The sequence below is a fragment of the Ziziphus jujuba genome, chromosome 7 (genome assembly GCF_031755915.1).
Source record: "Ziziphus jujuba cultivar Dongzao chromosome 7, ASM3175591v1".
Classification (NCBI taxonomy): domain Eukaryota; kingdom Viridiplantae; phylum Streptophyta; class Magnoliopsida; order Rosales; family Rhamnaceae; genus Ziziphus; species Ziziphus jujuba.
This window is the reverse complement of record NC_083385.1, coordinates 14581986-14603035: the sequence shown is the minus strand read 5'-3', so window position 1 is coordinate 14603035 and position 21050 is coordinate 14581986. Positions and strand designations below refer to the sequence as shown.

The window sequence follows — 21050 nt, the reverse complement described above, 5'->3', positions numbered from 1 at the left end:
TCGTTGTAAAACTGAAGTACATGTGTTTTTTGTTTTTTATTTTTTAAATTTCTATGTGGTTTATTTATTTTAATATGATTTTATCAATTATAATTTATAAATTATAAAGAACAAAATCAAAAATATAAAATTAAAAACAATTTAAAATTATGTTTTTCTTTTTTACACTTATAATCAATTGATATGTGTAAAGATTCAACTATCACTAATTAACAATAATTTACAAAAATAAATAATTAAAGTAAATAAAAATACACCTGATTTGAAAAAATAAACCACAAATAAAACACTAAAAATTAAAAGAGTTAACAAACAGCACATTGCATCCAGCATTGCACCTTTTGTTAATTCTAGTTTTTATTGTTCTGTAAAGAGAAGAAAAATAAAATGAAAACAGATTAAGATATTAAGATTATGGGAAAAGCGGAATCATAAAATGAAAACAGAATAAAACAATCATATTAAGATATTAAGATATTAAGAGAGACGGTACGGAAGTATTGATGGAGTTGGGAGTTGGAAGAATATTCGTATCCAAAATAACGGAAGGAGCTTCGGCTATACGTAAACACAGAACAGCAATAACAACAACAACAACAACCACCACCTCCAAAGCCCAGCTGAGGAGGCAGATTCCGATCGAACACTCGGCTCCAATGGCTGTAGTCTCGCTCAAGGCCTCACCTCCAAATCCATCATGGTTCACGCCCAAAAGGTACCACACTTGTTTCTCTCACCCAACAAATTTTCGTCAAATGTTATTTGCTATATTTTTTGTTCTAGGGTTTCTTCTTCGATCGATTGTTGTTAATTTTGGATTAGAATCTTATGCTCTTGCTATTCGTTATTTTTCATGAAAAGCAAGCTCTTTTTTCGATGTGATTATGATGCTCAATTTTGATCCTCCGTGTGCTCAATTTTTTTTCAGGTTGCTCTTGATCTTCTGTGTGATTAACTTATTGAATTATGTGGATCGGGGAGCAATAGCTAGCAATGGTGTAAATGGTAGCCTTGGGACTTGCACAGAGAGTGGAATTTGTACTTCCGGTAGCGGAATCCAGTAAGATTGTTTTAAGCTCATTTGAACACATAATCTGCCTTTAATCTGATTTCTATATTGTCGTGAATTAATCCGAAGGACTTGTCCACACTTTGGTAGTTAACTACTAGAAAATGGAAAAGTCTACGAGCACATCAATCTTTTGCATTTTAGTACATTTTAGAGCATGTTTCTGATATGATACCAGAAACCTTAGCTAGTGGCATGCATGACTCGGTATGACGTTCCTTTCCGTATGGTTAATTTGCTATAATTGGCTGAGGTTATCATTTCTTTTTGTAGGGGAGATTTTAACTTGAACAATTTTCAAGATGGTGTTCTATCTTCTGCATTTATGGTTGGACTTCTTGTGGCTTCACCAATATTTGCATCATTGGCGAAGAGGTGAAATCTAGAAGTAGTTTCTCTTGTATATTTCCTTTGTACTTGGTTTACACTTATATTTTCAACAAGGTTATCAGCATATTTTCAGCTTGTCCATTACTTGGTTTAGTTGACGAATGTATATCTTGTTAAAAATTGCAGCCACAATCCTTTTAGACTTATTGGGGTTGGATTATCTGTTTGGACATTTGCTACAGCTGGATGTGGTATCTCATTCAATTTTTGGTCTATTACATTTTGTCGCATGTAAGTATAACAACATTGGTCATTCTATTTGCTTTTAATTCCATCAACATTTTGAGTTACAATATGGGTGATGTCATGTAGGCTGGTTGGCGTTGGTGAGGCATCTTTCATAAGTCTTGCAGCTCCATTTATCGATGACAATGCTCCTGTTGAACAGGTTTGATTTGTTCCCCATGATATCATAACCATATTTCAATGTCTAGTTGTATAAATTTAGTAACTTGCTACATTTTTCTGTGGTTATCTCAAGAATTTATCAAACACATCTTTTGTCATTTGTCCAGAAAACTGCATGGCTTGCAATGTTTTACATGTGCATACCTTCTGGAGTTGCATTGGGCTATGTTTATGGTGGACTGGTAAGTCCAAATATCTGGTTTCTACCTTCAGCATCTCAAGTATGATCTTTTTTGGTTGAAATTGCATCTCAGCTTTACTTGTCCTGGTTAATCTGCTAGGTAAAATGTTTCACATGATGGTAGACATTGCTAGTAATCCATGGCACCACTACTGTAGTGGGTGTGATGATTGAGCTGGCTTTATGTACACCTACCATCTGCTGATGCCTCATTTTGCTCTTATTCTGTTTAATCCACTCAACAAATGTAATGAGAAAGAAAAATACACTTGGGTGGTTCCTCGTAGGCACTGTGATTTAATTTTACCTGCTTTTTTAACCCGCTGCTCATCAAATTGCACTTTTCCTTTCCTGAAGTAGCTATCATGTTATTTGTTGTAGATATCCCTCAGCTGAGGTTATTTGTTAGATCGCATTTACAGCATCATGTAGTACCAACTGAAGCCCTTCCTTAAAAAATTTGGAAGAGCTTCGTTACTTTATAGGCTTATTGGTTTAAGTAAATCATGTAGCCCATTGCATCCTGTAGACGCAACTCAAAACATACTTGATGGAAATGAGTATATGAAGAAGTAGTTTCTAAAATAGATGTTGTATGTTTCAATTTTAATTTTAGTAATTCTAAATTCTGAACAGGGAGTTTCATCAGGAAATTGTTACAAATAGCATTGGTTTTCATGAACCGTCGAGTACAAGGATTGAGAAGCTACAGCGTATGCTGTTCTTTATGCATGTCTAGTTGTTGTAGACTTTTATAGTTATTGATTCTGTATTTTTAATTTGGCTGATTTGATGGTGTTCCTTCATAATGTTTTCATTTTTGTCAGGATATAGAATAACCTATATCTTTCTCAATTTCTAGGTTGGAAATTATTTGAATTGGAGGTATGCATTCTGGGGAGAGGCATTTTGTATGCTTCCATTTGCTATCTTGGGATTTGTGATGAAACCTTTGCAGTTGAAAGGTATGTTGTTTGAGATGCATCATTTATGTTTGAGAAATTGTCATAATTCTTTTAGGTTCTTTTTAACCTGTTTTTAACTTGAAACCTTAGGTTTAACTTCTGGCGATTCAGATAAAGCATTGACAGTCATTGAAACAGCTGGTCCTATGGTGGAAGGTACTGTATTCTTGTTTTTATTTTTTTCCATCACCTATTATTATTGTAATTTTTATTTGCAGTGTAGCTGTTGATATTCAAAATGTGGAATTATGTTAGTAAAGAAAATCAATGGGACACCGGATTCTCAAAAGCCATGTTTTGGTTATTTTCTATTTTCAAAAATTAGCTACTTCATGAATTTTGGAATGGAAAAAAAGATGACCATCTGAAAGCCTATTGATGGTGAAAATTGCAAATGTTAGAAAGCGTCTTATGGAGTGCCTTGCATGTTGTATGGGAAAACATGTGGTGTCAATATCTGAAACTTTAATAAAGTTTCTTGCTATCTAAATACAATTGGATTAACTTAAAACTTTGCTCAAGACAAAGTTCTGAAGTTATATGGACACTGATATTGATGTTATTCTCTTTTAGAGGCTGTGAAATGTGATTTTTGGATGTTGAAATTGGTTGGTTAAATTTTTGTGATGACATTCTTTGCTTCTTGTTGTTGTTGTTGTTGTTTTTTTTTTTTTTTTTTTTTCTTTTTTTTTTTCTTTTGTAACCATCTCACCACTTTCTATCGCTAACCTTATCATTTTGTTGGTATTATGTTTTTAAAGTTCCTTTCTAAGTACTCATTAGTCTACAATTGCTGATCCAGAGGTATCAAACATAGATGATCATGTTCTTGTTGCTTCAGACAAGGGCTCCAGGTTAGTAGCTACCTCATCCATGTTTTTCCATGCATTTTTTTTCTTACATATATTGCTGCACGTTTCTTGTTCTTGCTAATTAAGAGAACTGCTAAAATATGCACGTGGAGGGAGAATTTCAAATTAAGAGTAACTATAAGAGAAGGCCACCAAATATCTATAAACTTGCCTCCAACAACTAGAGAGAGAGTTCTAAATTGTCAAAGACTTCAAGCAAGAAATTAGTTTTTTTCTTTTTTTTTTTTTTTTTTTTTTTTAAATTCTGGAAGTAGCTATCAGATTGTTCTGCTTCAATAAGAGAACATATAATTCAAAACTTCTAAATGAAAAATATCCCAAAGGATATTGGCTCCTGTGTGTAAGTTACAAGATTAATTAAGGAGACACTACAGATGCCACCAATGGAAAGAAGATTTTTTTTTTTTTTATTGCCATTTAATTTAGTCGTTTGTTTTTAAATTCTGGAATTAGTTCCTGAACTGTTCTGTTTCAATAAGAGAACATATAAATCAAAACTTTTGAGTGAAAAATATCCAAAAGGCTATTGGCTGGCTCCCATGTGTATGTTCCATGATTAATTAAGGAGCTGCTTCAGATGCCACCAATTGAAAAGATTTTTGATTGCCACTTAATTTAGTTGTTTGTTTTAACAAGTAAAACCCTTCAACCTGTTTTATTTATTTCCTCTTGTTGCTTTAAGTTCTAGCCTTGATTCATTAAGCCACTCTATTTTAGAGCATCTCAAACCCTGAATAAGATTCCCTAAGACAAGCTTTGAGCAACTACCATCAAGTACCATTTTTGTCATTCAGACATCATTACCCGTTACAGATCTGGGAATGCTTGACAGGAGGGATAAGGGAGAGGTTCCTTTTTACCTAGCAGCTAAACTGAGCTTTTAATAACGTTAACCAAATAGATTTAATCAGGATCAGGTTAGACCTCCATAACTAATTATTCTCCTTTTTTTTCTTTTTTTTTTTGTTTTTTGTTTTTTGGGTTCACTTCAAATTTCAGGCCGAGTTCTGTATCCAAATTGTCGAACCTGTTCACAAGATTTTCAAAAGACATGAAAGTGCTCTTGGTTGATAAAGTTTATGCTGTCAACGTTTTAGGTATCAGGTCAAATTCATTTTTCTTGCACAGGTTTACATATCAGTATTTGAATAATGATTTAGAATATTTTTAATTGTAAAAGTTTAACATTTCATTGATGTTCATCATGTTTTTAATTTGCTTGTCTGTCTCCATGCATTCATGTGTTTGAATTTTTATTTTGATGCAGAAGTGTAAAAAGTACCTGTTTACTAATCATATTGTTTTGTTTCATTGGAGAAGTTTCTAATTATGTTGCAAATTTAGATTTTATTTGAACTTTTCTTCACATTTAATTGATTGGCAGGTTATGTATCATACAACTTTGTTATTGGTGCCTACTCATATTGGGGACCAAAGGCTGGTTATAATATTTATCATATGGTACAGATGATTCCTTCTTTTATTTTTATATTCACTTAATCTTTCAAATAAAAGTTTTTGGTTTCTTAATTATGGGTCCTTATTATTTCTTTCTAGATACTAAAATTTTGACTTGGTAATACTGGTGATATTTTGAATCACTTTTGACAGAATAATGCGGATTTGTTGTTTGGAGGGATTACAGTTGTTTGTGGAATTTTGGGGACATTGTCAGGAGGATTCATCCTTGATAGCATGACGGCAACAATTTCTAACGCATTTAAGGTAAGTCATTTTATGTTTAGGAAACTGGTTCAAGAATGCCTCTGCCATCTTTTACCAGGTATTTTATTTTCAATGGGAGATTAAAGTTCACATGCTTATTGCTTCTAATTCAATGAGCTGCTGATTATCTACATTCATTAAGAATTTTATTTACATTGCATATGGATTAATATTACCAGTTCAGAGTGATTAGTTGGCATATTATAATTTAAATCTCAGTTTAATTTTAATTTTATTAATTTTTAATTTTTTTCCCTCTTCCATTTTTAGTAATGTACACAAAGATGCATGTTTTCCTGTTTCCCTGTGAGGCAAGGTTTTGTATTGCGCCTGTCTATATTTCTAAATTTTCATTGGAAATTGCATTTTTATAGTAAGATGTCGCAAAAATTTTTGTATTTCACTTTTTTTGTATTTTGAATGATAAGTTAAAGCTAGACACAGTTTTGCCACTTTTGCAATCCCCTCCCCTGATTATGCTTATCAAGGGGAAAAGACAACACTTGATTAGAAGAGCTAGTAGATGTTTTCTTTCTACTCTAAATCATGTTAGTAATACCATTTTTCCCCTGATATAAATTTTATTTTTTAACTGATCAATAATTTTTTGTGAGGGTAGTTGGACTTAATGAAGAAAAGTGCGGGGTAGATGAATTTTAGTTAAACTTTCAGATTATGTAAGTGTTGCTCTGATTTTCTTTGAGTCAGGTATTTTTGAGGCTTCTGTCCTGTCATTTTCTATTCTTTTATTTCTTATTGTTTATTTTTGTCTGCTTATGTAATATTTTTAGATTTCTGTTCAATAATTGTTACTTGAAGTTTTACTATTTTATAATTTTATATTTAATGGTACAAGTTTATGCAATTTTCATTGTACCTTGTTATTTGTTTATTGGATACAAAAAATCATTTCCATATGCTTTCTTCTGTAATAAAGGTTGCATTTGTGCCATTCAAGTGCAATACTTTTATTTGGCTGACATCCAGTTGTATACTAATTTAAAATATTCTGCTATTTCTTCAGCTTCTTTCTGGAGCGACTTTTCTAGGTGCAATATTTTGCTTCAGTTCCTTCTGTTTCAAGAGCTTGTATGGTTTTATAGCTCTTTTCTCAGTGGGTGAGATACTAGTTTTTGCAACACAGGTATCTAAATTGCATCAGATGGTTTGAAAATTTGAATGTTTCATCCTTACTTTATGTTATTATGGGTGTCCATGCTTAACTGTATACCCCAACCCTTTATATATGGAAAAGAAAAGAATCAAATCGCTGTCTATAATATGAACTTTTATTCACTGGCATATTATAATGCCTTTGCAGGCTCCTGTTAATTATGTGTGTCTCCATTGTGTTAAACCAAGTCTGAGGCCACTATCTATGGCTATCTCTACTGTTTCAATTCACATATTTGGTGATGTTCCTTCCTCCCCTCTTGTTGGGCTCATCCAGGTTTGCTTTCACAGTTTCATTGTCGTACCTTCATGCTTAAAAAGTATGGCTGGTTTACCATCTTAGCATTATTTTTAACAGTTTCACCGTTTGATTTGAGTGAGATTTTGCTTTTTAACACAGGATAATATTAACAACTGGAGGGTGACATCCCTAATTCTGACAGCTGTTCTGTTTGTTGCTGCTGGAATATGGTTCATAGGTGAGTAGCAGATAGTTATAAATAACCAACATGGTAAAAGCTACACTAGTGAATCCATAGTTGGAATACTTGTGGAATAAAATCTGGGAATTCAAACTTGGACTTGGAATGCATGTGTGCATTGTGTCTTTGTGCATTATCCCCACTTTAACTATTTAATGCAGAACTGGAGTTCTTTGTTTTTGTTGCTGAGCTGGTATCGTTTGTTTATTCCATGCTTTGATAGGTATCTTCCTAAACAGTGTGGATAGGTTTAATGAAGATTTTGAAAATCAAGTCGCTGCAAATACGAGAGGCAGCCTAGAGCCTTTGCTCGAAGAGAACAGAAATGCTGGTCCAGTTGACTCTGGAGAATCATAAGTTCCCCATGATATGTTTTAATTCCAGCATGACTTCATTGCATTTAGAATATGCTTTCAAATATCTTACATGGAAGCAAAGCATAAATAATCTGTTTGCATGTTCTTTGACTGATCTTTAAAGGTGGAAAATACATGTACATGGGCTTTCTTTAGCTTCTCAGGACAACCGCCTTGATATGCAAGAATTGGACAGCAATTTGATCTCATTTAAGCAGCTTCCTTTGTAAATAAGTTATTTAAAGCCTAGAATTTCTCAAGCGATTTAACGATAAAAAGTCCTCCTAAATCTCTAGCTAGATTCTTCTGGTTACACATCATTCTTTTCAAGTGTAACCCTTTGTAAAAGAACTATTTTGGGAAGGGAAGGGCCGCTTAAATTTGCTCAAATTGCTGACTTTTACTGGCAGCTTTGTCAGATTTGCTTGCAAGGAAATCATGCAATAGCGAACATATTTCCACCTTATAATCAATCAAAGAACAAGCTGCAATATTTCCCCCACGACGAGCTGCATAGCTACCATGCTTTACCCGCTGGTCCTTGTTCTTCATAGGTAACAATTGTATGTGTGTTAATGTTAACATTAGTTTTTTCTGCAGTGTACAGTAATCAAAGATCATGTAAATATGTAATGTTATCTTGAATCTTATTATAAAATTGCACAGAAATTCTCACATAATGTTAGATGTTTTTTCTACATGAAATTTGTAGCGCATAAAATGAACAAATTTCTGTTAAAATTTCTCGCTATTGAACACTGATCTGCTTATAATGTCTGCGAGTCAAAACCACACTTTCCCTGGAAAAAAAGATCATACAGTACGTATAACGAAGGAGGCTTTGGTATGAAATAACATCCATAGTATTAAGCAACTAAATCGATTTCAATAAGAACAAAATATGCTTCTTTTTTCCTAATTCTAAATTCCATGTGGCATCAATAACAGGAAAACTGTAGCTCGACAACTCGTTTCATCAAAAGGTTATGAATTCATTTCGAGAGAATGAAGCTTCTTTGGGACAAATTTAATTCTAGTAGCTTACTAAATATATATATATATATTATTATTTAATTGGTTTATATTTAATTATATTTATATTTTTAAGAGTTGATTTATCCGTATTTCAATTATATTAATATGTTGATAAGTTAAAATGTATACTTAGTTTATAATTTGATAAATTAATTGGTACATGTAACATTATTCTTATTTACTTTCACAAAAAAAGAAGAAATATTGTTCAAACAAAATAATGAAAGTGAAACGAAAGTAATAGTTGAAAAAAAATAAATAAATAAATAAAAGAGTTCTAATTAAAGGGCTTTAAAGTGCTGATGATAGCTGCTCATGTGTTATAAAATATTAAAATTTAAATAACTCCCATTATTTTTATGTGGAGAATTTTATATTAAAAATTACACATATTGGCCACCACTGACAATTCTTAAGGTCAAAATCTGTCAGTAAAATTATCCAAATCTAGGAACTGCTTTGTTTTTTGGTTCTTGAAGAAAAGGACCTGTTTTTTAGGCTTCAAAAATTAGAAACAGGCTTTTCAAAAATCGTACTAAACTATACCTATATGCATGAAAGAGCAAGCATAATAACTCCATTTTACCAAAAAAAAAAGTTAATGACACTATTTTTTACTGTTTCTTTTGAGAACAAAGTTACCAGTTCTATGGCTGGGCATTCTCACTATTTTATTGCTGAACAACAAAGAGATACTGATGCTGGCTGAGAACCAGAGTATGCTGATTCTATTAATTTGTTTTTGTTGCAAAAGTTTCGATAAGCTTGGTTAAAATTCTGCAAGCTGGGAACCAGAGTATGTTGATTCTAATAATTTGTTTTTGTTGCAAAAGTTTCGATAAGCTTGGTTAAATTCTACCTATAACTTGTAAAAAGTAAGAAAGCAGAAGATCTTTAGTGGTGGTTGGGTCGTGATTGGTGGAAGTTGGTGTAGATAGTTGGATTTGGCCTAATGATAATGAGATTTGGAAATTCTTTCTTTGATATTTCATAGAAGCCGTTTAGAATCAAAGTCAGCAATATTTCAAATCAAATTATGATTTTAATCTTTTCCATGACAAATAAATTTGTTTTACCAAAATCTATAGATGTAAAGCGGTGAGATACTATTTGATTGGTTTGCATTAGATAACACCCGTTTTTGTATCTAAGAGCCTTACTAATTTGATAACAAGTAATGGGAGTATTCAAAATTTTATACATGAATTTGACACCATTGTTATTCTTAATTTTTCACATAATTCTCTTGGGAAAAAACAAAAAAAATCACGAAGCAGTTAAAGCATCACTTGTCAAGGGGAAAAAAATTGAATTCGAGACAAATAAACAAAATCTCATCCACCTTTAAAATATATGTGGAAAAGCAGTTTTTTTTTTCTTTGTGTTCTTCTCAAGTAAAGGTTAAGAGTTTGAATCCTCAACTCCAAAATAAAAATAATAATAATAAAAAGAAAAAATAGAAGTAGAAGAAGAAGATGAAGATGAAGAAAATTCTGAACTTTAGCCCTTAGTAATAAAAGTAATTACTACATGATTTAAAGTTAATTTTTGGTGTTTTCTTGAGTCTTGCATTACCATAATTTAAAGGTAACCTTTTGAAAGATGCCTGATTTAAACTAATTAACAAGTTACAAGAGTTCATTATGGCTTCAATTGCGGCATCATAAAAAATTAAACAAGTTTTAAAAAAAAAAAAAAAAAATTCTTAAGCATCGCATCTTAGTTTCCTAGTGTTACAATAATTTGCTTTTCATGTATAATTGATCAAAACCATATTTTAACCACAACTTTATAGTAGTGAAAGTGAAGCAAACATTATTAGGGTTGGTACTCTAGTGATGAACCAATAATAATAATAATAATAATCTTTTTTCAAAAAGTTAATTATTCCCTTCTCACCTTAATTCAAATTTACTATGTACTCCACTAATTCTAGTATAATATCATCATTCTTACATAACCTAGGGTTCACTAGTCCTTTGTGGACGTACAAAAAAGAAGAAAAGAAGAAGACAATTAGTGTGTCAAATTTATATAAAAGAAAAGTAAATTTACAATTTTTTTTTTTGTATTTTTTTTTTGTTTTTTGTTTTTGTGTGGTTGATATCTCCATTTTTGTGCTAAATCCACGAAAAAGTAAAAATGAAGGAGCAACTTTAATTAATGCTTGGCAATTGCAATTTCAAATCTACTTTTAAAAAAAGTTCACGTTCTGGGCTTTAACAGGGTACAACAAACAACATTAGTTGGTCAGTTGTCACAAACAGATCCATCTGTTGTTTCTTTCTATCTCCCACATTAATAAAATAAAAAAAAATAAAAAAAGTAGCAGCATTTTTTTGCATTACCAATTTAAAGAAAAATGTTCTCGACCAAAACAAATAAAAAAAACTTGAAGTAAAATGTTGTCTAATTTAAGTAGTGAAGGCTAAAATGTTCAAATTAGACATAACTTTCTATCATAGAGGATTATAAAATACCAATCACCAAACAATACAAGAGACAATTATAGCTTTCTTTTATTGACCAAAAAAAATAAAATTATAGCTTTCTTTTCATTTACAAAAAAAATCAAAAATTATAACTTTCTTTTTTATGTTGGGTCATATAAATTTGAATTGGAAATCATTCTTGCAAAACCAATAATGATTATAGTTTACTAACTCAGATTTTGACTGTAATTTCTGAGTCATGTTTTATTATTATTATTATTTTTGTAACTGCTATGTATAAGACCAAAAAAAAAAAGAAAAAAAAAAAGAAGCCATGTATAAGACACGGCACAATAAATTCAGAAAATGACAAAACGTAAAAACAAAAACAAAAAGCAAAATTGAGACTTCATATCAGCCACAGCAAGGCCAGCTTTCAAGCATTTCTTCCATTCAATTACTGTATTCTCTGCTTTTCTTTAGTCATTTATGAGACATAAATAATAATAATAATAATGGACATCTAAAAAAAAAAAAAAGAGAAAAAACTCATTAATATATTTAACAAAATAACAATTTGGGGTGGGTGCCCTTGGCATGGAGCCCACTCCTAACGAATCGTTGGCATTGGGGCACATCATCATCAAAGATGTATCTGTTAGTATGAAATGTTGTGGATTTATATTCATATTGGCAGCGTTTTGCGGTCTCTCATCCCAGGACACTAAACGTGGCTGTCAGTAGTCATGCAATTTATATCACACTTTTTTTTTTTTTTCCCTACAAAAATAAAATATAGATACATATATATATATATTAAATGGAAATTCAAATTTAGAATTATTATTTTGTTTTAAAAAGTAACTTTGTTATGAGACTAGTGTCTTATTTGTTTTGTATCAAGAATTTTACTGCTTGAGGATTTGATTCTAATACTAAAAAAACATAAAAAAAAATTATATATCATAACAAGGAAAGCAAAGACAAATTATTCTTATTTATTTTTATTTTATAAAAATTTTGATTTCAATGAGACAATAAATAAGGTATCCTATTTTGGAAGTAAAGCAACCCAAAAAAAGAGAACAAACAACAAAATCTTAGATAACAAATAATATAATAAAAAATATTAAAATAATATGAGAAATAATAATAGACTTTAATATTAAATTACAAGGTTACATGTTTGAATCATAATAAAATATGACAGGTATTAGATTACGTGATCATAATTTAATGTTTTTATATTTATTTTTATTACCTGTTAAAACAATTTAGTATATTTAAAAAAAAAAATACTCAAATTTTTTATTTTTTGCCCCTCTTTATGATATAAAAAAGAGTATCATTAAACGCCAGTTCGCTTTCAATCTCTTTTTGTAGTTTGCACACCCAACTTGACGTTCCCTTCTACGTCGGTCCCCTCTGAAATCCAAAAATCCTATTCTTGTCTCTTCTCTACCTAAAGACAAAAATAAAATAAAAAAATCAACGGTCAGGATCTTCCAAAAGCTATGTGATTATAATCCAACGATATTTAATTGGACGGTTTGAATTGCATTCCTACGATTTGTACCTTACACCGCGTAGCACGGAATCTCTTCCGTCTTCGCCAACTCAGGTTTCAGATTTATTTCTCTCTTTCATATATTATAAAATTTTTATTCATTTTTATTAAATTTTTGTTTGGCTGTTTTTATTAAACGCGCTCTTAACTTTCTCACACATTTTCTCGAGGTTCTTGATTTTCTACCTAAAAACGACACCCTCTCTTTTATGTTTCTTGGAAAACTGAAATGAAGTGTCCGTTTCTCTCTTTCTCTCTCCATGCGGGCGTTTTGGAATGAAAATTTGCATCTTCTTGTTTGTTTGGTTGTAATTCTTTCGTGAAAACAGAAAGAAAATAATAAAAACAAAATCTTTTTTTTTTTTTTTTTGAGGTTTTGATATCTCTGCGTAGCAATGTGAGGTGCGGAATATACAAAAGGTAAATAAAATAAAATAAAATAAAATAACGCATTCGAACTGTTTGAAAATTTTCATCAAATTTTAGCTTAAAAAAAAAAAAAAAAAAACTTCTCTGTAGCTAAGAAATCGATGTAGAATATCAACATGCCGAGCATTAAAGTTCCTGCTGCGAAGAAAGCTACAACTCTCACGGTTAGTTTATTTTTTGTTTTTTGGTTAATTTTTATTTTATGCAAATTGTGAAGTTTTCGTAATGCAGTATTTTTCCAGCACATGTTATAGCTTTGCTCAGTGTCACATTTTTGCTACAGGTTGCTGTGAAATGCAGGCCGTTGTTTGAAAGAGAACGTGGCCGAGACATTGTCCGAGTGATTGACAATAAGGTTTTGTGGTGCTTTTCGAATTTTGTATTTGATATTAGTTTGTTTGTTTGTTTTATTTTTTTATTTTTTTAATTATTTTTTTTAATTTAAAATTTTTGGAATTTTTGATATACTAAGTCAAGAATTTTGGATTGCGTAGGAGGTACTTGTATTAGATCCTGACTTATCAAAGGACTACCTTGAACGCTTGCAAAATCGAACCAAGGCCAAGACATATTGTTTTGATCATGCTTTTGGTCCTGATCGTACGAATTTGGTATTACATTTTCGTCATCTTACTGGCAATTAATCTAAATTTTTTCAAGAAAAGGAAAAAAGTTTGTTTCTTTTCGTAAATGTATTTTAAGTTTCCTTATGTTCGGTATTTTGGTTATTTGTATTGAATAGCATGTACTCAATGGAAAGAAAACGCCATTTTAAGATACGGTTGAGGCAACTGATTCAGTGAAAGGACTGGATTCTCTGCTCGCATAAGCTTCTAGCTCCCTAGCTTGAGAATCATTCTAGGATGTATTTTGCTTCTGGTGACTTCCATTGGTAGCCTTCTGACTACCGGCATTGGTATATAAGATGCTAGTTTTTGACTTTTTATGAAACTAAGATGAGGTCAGGGATCTTGGACTTTTATGGGGTTTTCGGTTATGCAAGGCTCTAAGTGATAATTGTTTTTCCTTTGTTCTTTCTATTACCTAGAATGACCGCAAGCCACCTGATTTGCAGTTGAAAAGTTGTGGTTGCTTTGTATGTGATATTTAGATAGAAACATTGCATACACGTATTGAGTACCAGTTTAAATGTAGCGTTCGCTTATTCGAGTTGCTTTTATAATCTGTGTGGCCTAAAAGACTAGAAAGATATGGTTTCCATTTTAAGGACACTTGTATTATTGGTTATTTGTCTAATTATGCTTTATACATCCAGGATGTTTATAAGGAAAGCATCTCTTCTGTAATCACTGGGGTTGTTCAGGGTCTCAATGCAACAGTTTTTGCATATGGTTCAACTGGAAGGTACTAAATAGATATATTGTTGTATTTGATTTTATTCTTTACCCTTAAATATGTTGAGCTTGATTTCTTGCTATGCTACTCACTAAAGGCAATTTGCATTTATCTCAGTCCATATTTTTCCAATATTTTTCCTGCTTCCATCCTTACATTTTACTGATGATGTTGATTAAGGATTTTTAATTTTAAAAGTTTTCGACTTTGTTTGGGACTCTTGCATTATGTGACAAGTGTCTTTCTAAACTGCTTTCTTGTGGGGTCTGTAAACTGGAACTTTTTCTTTGTGGGTCGTATCATACACAATCAGTTAATCCATAAAACTTTGATTTTGAATATTACTTTTGGACTAAATCCATGGCTGCCTTCAGACTGTAACTAATTTATACAAAATTTGTGAACCTTAGTGGGCTATAAGTCATCAAAACAGAAAAATTTGAAAGTGTGTAGAAAAAGTTATTGTCTTGGTATTGTACTTTTAAGTGTTGGATAATTTCATTGTGGTAGGCATACTATTTCTTCTTCTTTCATGAGCATATTGCTTATTTTTGAAGTTTGATATTGTCAGTTGTCACGTCAATTTTTGGGAAAGGATTAAAATTTTGGTAGACCTCTCAATATATTTTCCCTGTACTCAGTGACATTTCACAAATTTGACTAATTCATGAAAATTGAGTGAATAATGAGTTTAATGTCTTGCGAGTGCGAATAATGTTTAAGAACTTAATTCTTACAGTCACTATGCATTCTGATTCCCCATTGGTTTCATCCATGATCATCTTATGCTTTTTACTGTGCATTTGCAGTGGTAAAACATACACAATGGTTGGGACCCAAAATGATCCTGGACTCATGGTTCTTAGTTTGCATACAATTTTCAACCTAATAAAAAAAGACAAAAGCTCTGATGAGTTTGAAGTTGCTTGTTCCTATCTTGAAGTCTATAATGAGGTGTGGTGTCTTTTTTAATTAAGAAAATTAATATATTAACAATGCTTATATTCTTTGCTATGGAAATTTTCTAATAATTGCTTTTAATAAATACAGGTTATCTATGATTTACTTGAAAAGGCATCAGGCCATTTGGAACTCAGAGAGGATCCGGAGCAAGGAATAATTGTGGCTGGTCTGAGATGCATCAAGGTCAGACCTTTTTTTTTTTTTTTTCCCCATTAGCTGGCACTGTGAACTTTGAATGTATTCATCAGATTCTTCCTCGGCATGCAAAATGCCAACAAATATGCTGTTCAACTATGATTATCTGTTGATAGCTTGTTAGCCCTTTGAGCAATACTGATGTTTTCTTAATTGTGTAATACTCAAGTGGGTTTAAAAGTCTAGCCAACAATTATCAATGTAATAAATGTTTGTGTGACTGGTCAAGTATTAACATAGAATCCAATATTATTTGAACGTTGGACCAGAGCAAGATTGTTACAGAACTGAACTTGCGATTCTTATTGGAAAAAAAAGAAAAAAAAAAGATGTTTTTCTAGTGTTCATGAATTCTATATATGTTTATTTGCCAACTGGTGTAATCAACATGTAAAAGTTTGGTTAGTTGGTTTTGTTATGCATGTAAGGCTCAATTGTCTTTCATGAATTGCACAACTCAGGTTCACTCAGCTGATAGGATTCTTGAACTACTAAACTTGGGGAATAGTCGGCGGAAAACTGAAAGCACAGAGGCTAATGCAACATCCTCTCGGTTTGTTCTCAGTCTTACTACATGTTTTTAAAGATACTGTTTATTTGGCTGCTTTCAATAATCTTATGCTTCTGGAAACATTTTCACCTATAATTAATTTTCCATACCCACCATGTGTGCAATTAGTTTGAAACTAAATGCCTGTGGCTGTAACGTTCAGGTCAAAAAATCATGTAAGGCTGCGACATTCAGGTCAAAAAATCATGTAAAGTTGCACATGTTCAATATGTTGTATGCAGTCCCTCGTATTTGGGTAGTAATTTTACTGGCAAATGATATCTTACAACTATGAATTTGATATTCCTATCATCGACCAGTGATAAATCATCAAATAGTAATAGAACATTCCATTATTGATGTATTTGGATAAGGTATGCATTTATTACGATTAAATTTTTGATCACTAGTCATGTTGGGTTGTTGTTGTTGGTTTTTCTTTCCTTTTTTTTATATATATTTTTTTAGGACACTAGGTTCTGATGTGTCATAGATAAGATACAAATATTAGGTGCACTACATCTTCTGAACTACAACTTTTACTAGTGTCATCACCACCAGCAGCAAGGCCCCTACAACATAAAGTAAAGGCCTCTATTTTAAGTTGACAAATATGTGATCCATTTTTTATAAAACCAGGTCACATGCTGTTTTGGAGATAACTGTTAAAAGGAAACAGAGGAACAAGTATAGGAATCAAGTCATGCAAGGGAAACTTGCGCTTGTGGACCTTGCTGGCAGTGAACGAGCTTCAGAAGCAAATAGTGGAGGCCAAAAGTTGAGAGATGGAGCTAATATTAACCGGTCGCTTCTTGCTCTTGCAAACTGCATAAATGCTCTGGGAAAACAACAGAAGAAGGGTCTTGCTTATGTTCCTTACCGGAACAGGTATTTGATCATAATTACCGTATTCCAAAGCCCTTCCTATTGCCTTAGCTAATTTAAAAATTTTTGCAGCAAATTGACCCGTATACTCAAAGATGGTCTAAGCGGTAATTCTCAAACAGTCATGGTTGCTACTATATCCCCTTCAGACAGTCAATATCATCATACGGTAAATACCTTGAAATATGCTGACCGAGCAAAGGAAATAAAGACTCACATCCAGGTGAGAGTCTTAAGGAGTGGGTTTAATATGGCTTTAAGCCATTTGGATGAATGGCAGAAAACTTATATTCAGAATCATTCTGTTATGGCTTTTGTTTGATTATCATCTTCTGTTAAATCATTAAATTATTTGGTGGTTTTCCAATAAGATATGGTAGTTAAGTATATTGTTTGGCCTCCCACTTACATTGTATAGGAACTTGATAGGGTTTTTGTCCACTGACTCTATTGTCTATGCTGCATTATGCCTTCTATCTTTGCTATTTTATGTTTCCTATGGAATTTTTCTGTATTTGCTTGATTTGTTAACACAACTCTAACTCAAATGTTCTGATGTTTTGCATTTCTATATGATCACTGACGAGATTTATATCATTACCAAATAAATAATGTTTGAGGATAGTTTTATTTCTTGGACAGAAAAACATTGGCACAATTGATACCCATGTGTCAGACTACCAAAGAATGATTGACAGTCTTCAGGTAAGCAGTTGACTTGGTTTTCTTTGCAGTATTTCAAGTAGAATTTCTGTCTTTGTTGGAACATAACATGTTTTGCATATAGATTGAGGTTTGCAGATTGAAGAAAGAGCTGGCTGAAAAGGAATCACAGTTAAGCATCAAACCAGCTGAGAAAGCTGCAGATGATGAGTTATCTTGGTTGAATATTTTGAGCAGTGAAACCAGTGAAAATGTTCAGGAAAGGATAAACTTACAGAAGGCACTATTTGAACTTGAGGAAACAAACCTTCATAACCGCACTGAACTCCAAGATCTTGATGATGCTATTGCAAAACAGCAGGTTAATATAGCCGCTTATGCAACTTTTTAGACATACTTTGTGTATTCTGGAAAGTTTTATTCGAATTACTCATTTTCTGACCCTAAACTTCATCTATCTATATCTGGGATGTATGGTTGAACTTCAATAGAAAAATGGAGTGCAGATGAATCTAATCATACTTTGTTCAATTTTTTTTTATTTTATTTTATTTTTTTCCTTAACCGAAAAGTTTTGGGGATGGGAGAAGAGTTTGATCTTTTACTTCAAGATATCTCATGACTACAGGCAAGGAAAGATACTTTTGAATGATTACTAACAAATGGAGAGCAATTTCTTATGTCTCAGGCTATTGAAAAAGATGGATCAGTTGTAGAGGCTTTGAGAGCAAGGCGGCAGGTCATTTTAGATAACATCCGCAACAATGATGAAGCTGGTATTAACTACCAGAAGGTATTGTCCTGGGACTACAATATGGCTCATAAGATCACAACCTCTTAATGAATTTCAATCTTGTTACCAACTTTTCTTTTATAGGAAATTGCAGCTAATGAGAAGCAGCGTTGCCAACTCCAAGATATGATTGAGGAGGCCATAAGTAATAATGGAAATAAAACCTACTTGCGTATTCTTAGTCAATACAGACTCTTGGTGAGTAACTACCATAGGCACCCAATCCACTTACATGAGAATCCTTACAACTATTGGATTTTTAATCTGGTAACCATATATATTAACAATGGGTCACAGGGAACGTCATACCAAAATAAATGGGGTCCTCGTTTCGCTTGGTTAAATGTGCAATATTCGAAGTTTTAGACATCAAGCAAGAATACATTATTATTTGGTCTTGATATCAAATAGATCTTTGTGTTGTATTGTAATCAGTTACAGGAATTTTTCATAGACATATTTGTTAGTGTCAAAGTAAGAAATAATAACTGCTGCACATGGTGTTGGTGTCAAAGATTTCAACTCATAGTGATGTGGTTCTATGAAGTTGCTTTAAAAACCTGACATTGTTGTGTTGCAAAAATACAGGGAATGGCTAATATGGAGCTTCAGTTTGAAATGGCAATGAGGGATCAAGTCATTCATAACCAACGGGAAACCGTAAGAAACTTGTGGGAAGTGCTTATGGGGCTAGGACTTGATGAAAGACATATACTGGACCTTGCAGCTAAGCAGGGAATAACAATAGAAGACTGGGCAATAACACAACAGCTTGGGCAGTCGGCACAGAAGCAGTCATCAGAGTTAGCTTTTAGCAGAAACGACCAATTTGAATACTTTCCTGACATGGGACAATTATATTCTAGATCATCTTGCATTTTCCAGCATTGCCAAGATATGGGATCAGGATCATTGTCTAAGGGGTACTGGGATTCAGCTCGTACTTTTTGCAGAGAGGAGCATCATAGCTCCTACTTCTTGGTGTCTCATTATCACTCCCCATCAGCATATATCAGGATGAGAAGGAGTAGTGGATACCGGGTTGATGGCAGGCCCCATTTGTGGTTTGGTTCTCCTGATAAATCTCCTCAAGATTTGCGTAGCTCCTGTCCAGAGATGAGACCTTGGTCTTCACCTTATAGTAAAAGCTGCATATCTGCGTCAACTCCAAGTGCTGATTTTGACCAGATGGACATGGTATGCATGCACGTTAAAGCAATTATACTATATTTTTTTACCCCATTATCTGATTTGTCATTTAGATATTAGAACTATGCTAAACTAGAATTTCTATCATTGAGACATTAAATTTGGGGCTACTAGAGTCCTATACCCATTTTAACTATCTCATTTTCATTATCCTTGTTTGTTTCTATTAATACAAAAATGATATGAGTTTCACTTTGTTTGAATAGTTTACCACTAAATTGTCTTTTGCGAATCTGCAGGGTGCCAAAGACCTTTTTAGTTTTTATTTTTTCTATTTTTAAATTTAATTGCCGTAATAAATTTTCTTTCTAATCTGTGAACAAACTTTCCATACAGGATGGATGGAATAACACCATGGGTCAACCTCCGTTCAAGGATCCTCATATTGGAATGAGCAGCAGCCAACATAGAAGAACGAGACACGATGAGCAAAAACCATTTTCGTTTGGGTGCAGTCCATTAAAGCAAGGTCCAAGCATGCTTAATTCAAGTTATATTTTCCAAAATACTGAATCCTCCCCAGATTTGTCCCACGTTCCTCCATCAAATTATGGTCACACCCCTAATTTTGTATAGTCTGTATAGTCTTCTGTTTCCTTGCATTTTCTTTCTCATATCTCTTCATTGAATGTACATTCCTCAAATAGTTTTGTAGTTGTAGTATATGTTCTCGGGAATTTCAATTGTTTTAGGTTTTTTGCAAAGAGAGAGAAAGAAAGGGATTTTGGATGGGAGGAAATAGAATGGCCAGGGTTATTGATACAGTTTTTGGCACATCCACACAAGGAACTTGGTTCTTTATGCTGTATATATAATGGTTTGAAATTTGAATGTATAAAATTCACTCTTTCAATACCAAATTTGACAGCCATGGAATATGTGCAACTTCCCCTCTATTTTATTCTACTCTACCTAAGAATATTATTTGTTTTATTTTTATTTTTCCTTTTTAATTTTACCCTCTAGACGAAAAGAAAATAAAATTTTAATTCATTTATGTTTTCAAAATCCAGCTTATCCTTTTGGTCAGAATAATTAATGCAAAAAGATATTTGATCCTATGACAAATAATCTGCTTTAAAAGTCTGTCAAACATAAGGGGTTAGTGTCATTCATCTTTTATGTTTAATTTAGATACAAGTTGATTCTTATATTTTTAAATATATTATCAATTCTTTTAAGTTCAAATAATCTATCATTTTTCTCTCCTATGTTTTATTTATCCTTTGAAATAATATCATTTACATTTCTATAGGGTATTAGTTATAATTTTTAAAATTAAAGGATTAAATTAAAATTAATGTAAACTTTTGGGGTCGAAATGAAATATTCCATTTGGGTCGCAAATAAAA

At 32.3% G+C, this 21050-nt stretch overlaps 2 protein-coding genes across 4 annotated transcripts; both read left to right on the top strand.

Moving 5' to 3' along the window:
- The first annotated feature begins 412 nt into the window (after window positions 1-412).
- Window positions 413-8301, top strand: LOC107425041 (probable sphingolipid transporter spinster homolog 2). Of its 2 annotated transcripts, XM_016034970.4 has the most exons (16): window positions 418-715; window positions 929-1060; window positions 1343-1444; window positions 1586-1690; window positions 1772-1847; window positions 1975-2049; window positions 2911-3013; window positions 3104-3169; window positions 3816-3867; window positions 4885-4982; window positions 5270-5346; window positions 5497-5610; window positions 6635-6754; window positions 6932-7060; window positions 7184-7262; window positions 7489-8301. In XM_016034970.4, the coding sequence occupies exons 1-16, from the start codon at window positions 504-506 to the stop codon at window positions 7620-7622; spliced, it is 1674 nt and encodes a 557-aa protein (XP_015890456.2). In that variant the 5' UTR covers window positions 418-503; the 3' UTR covers window positions 7623-8301. The 2 variants fall into 2 exon arrangements, with proteins under 2 accessions (XP_048335352.2, XP_015890456.2); XM_048479395.2 differs by lacking the exon at window positions 1975-2049 and having other exon boundaries at window positions 413-715.
- Window positions 8302-12781: 4480 nt separating this feature from the next.
- Window positions 12782-20586, top strand: LOC107424973 (kinesin-like protein KIN-8B). 2 transcript variants are annotated; one of them, XM_048478471.2, is made up of 16 exons: window positions 12782-13075; window positions 13175-13248; window positions 13368-13439; window positions 13579-13695; window positions 14361-14449; window positions 15250-15394; window positions 15491-15586; window positions 16060-16151; window positions 16788-17036; window positions 17106-17256; window positions 17676-17738; window positions 17821-18057; window positions 18385-18489; window positions 18574-18687; window positions 19078-19686; window positions 20035-20586. In XM_048478471.2, the coding sequence occupies exons 2-16, from the start codon at window positions 13201-13203 to the stop codon at window positions 20272-20274; spliced, it is 2427 nt and encodes an 808-aa protein (XP_048334428.2). In that variant the 5' UTR covers window positions 12782-13075; window positions 13175-13200; the 3' UTR covers window positions 20275-20586. The 2 variants fall into 2 exon arrangements, with proteins under 2 accessions (XP_048334428.2, XP_048334427.2); XM_048478470.2 differs by having other exon boundaries at window positions 12782-13248.
- The last annotated feature ends 464 nt before the right edge of the window (window positions 20587-21050 follow it).

Excerpts from the sequence above, each read along its gene's own strand:
- LOC107425041 (XM_016034970.4), top strand. The coding sequence starts at position 504 with ATGGAGTTGGGAGTTGGAAGAATATTCGTATCCAAAATAACGGAAGGA. Across the intron at positions 3,170-3,815 it reads AGCTGGTCCTATGGTGGAAG|AGGTATCAAACATAGATGAT; the intron begins GTACTGTATTCT and ends TTGCTGATCCAG. Across the intron at positions 3,868-4,884 it reads GCTTCAGACAAGGGCTCCAG|GCCGAGTTCTGTATCCAAAT; the intron begins GTTAGTAGCTAC and ends TTCAAATTTCAG.
- LOC107424973 (XM_048478471.2), top strand. The coding sequence starts at position 13,201 with ATGCCGAGCATTAAAGTTCCTGCTGCGAAGAAAGCTACAACTCTCACG. Across the intron at positions 14,450-15,249 it reads GCATATGGTTCAACTGGAAG|TGGTAAAACATACACAATGG; the intron begins GTACTAAATAGA and ends GTGCATTTGCAG. Across the intron at positions 16,152-16,787 it reads GCTAATGCAACATCCTCTCG|GTCACATGCTGTTTTGGAGA; the intron begins GTTTGTTCTCAG and ends TTATAAAACCAG.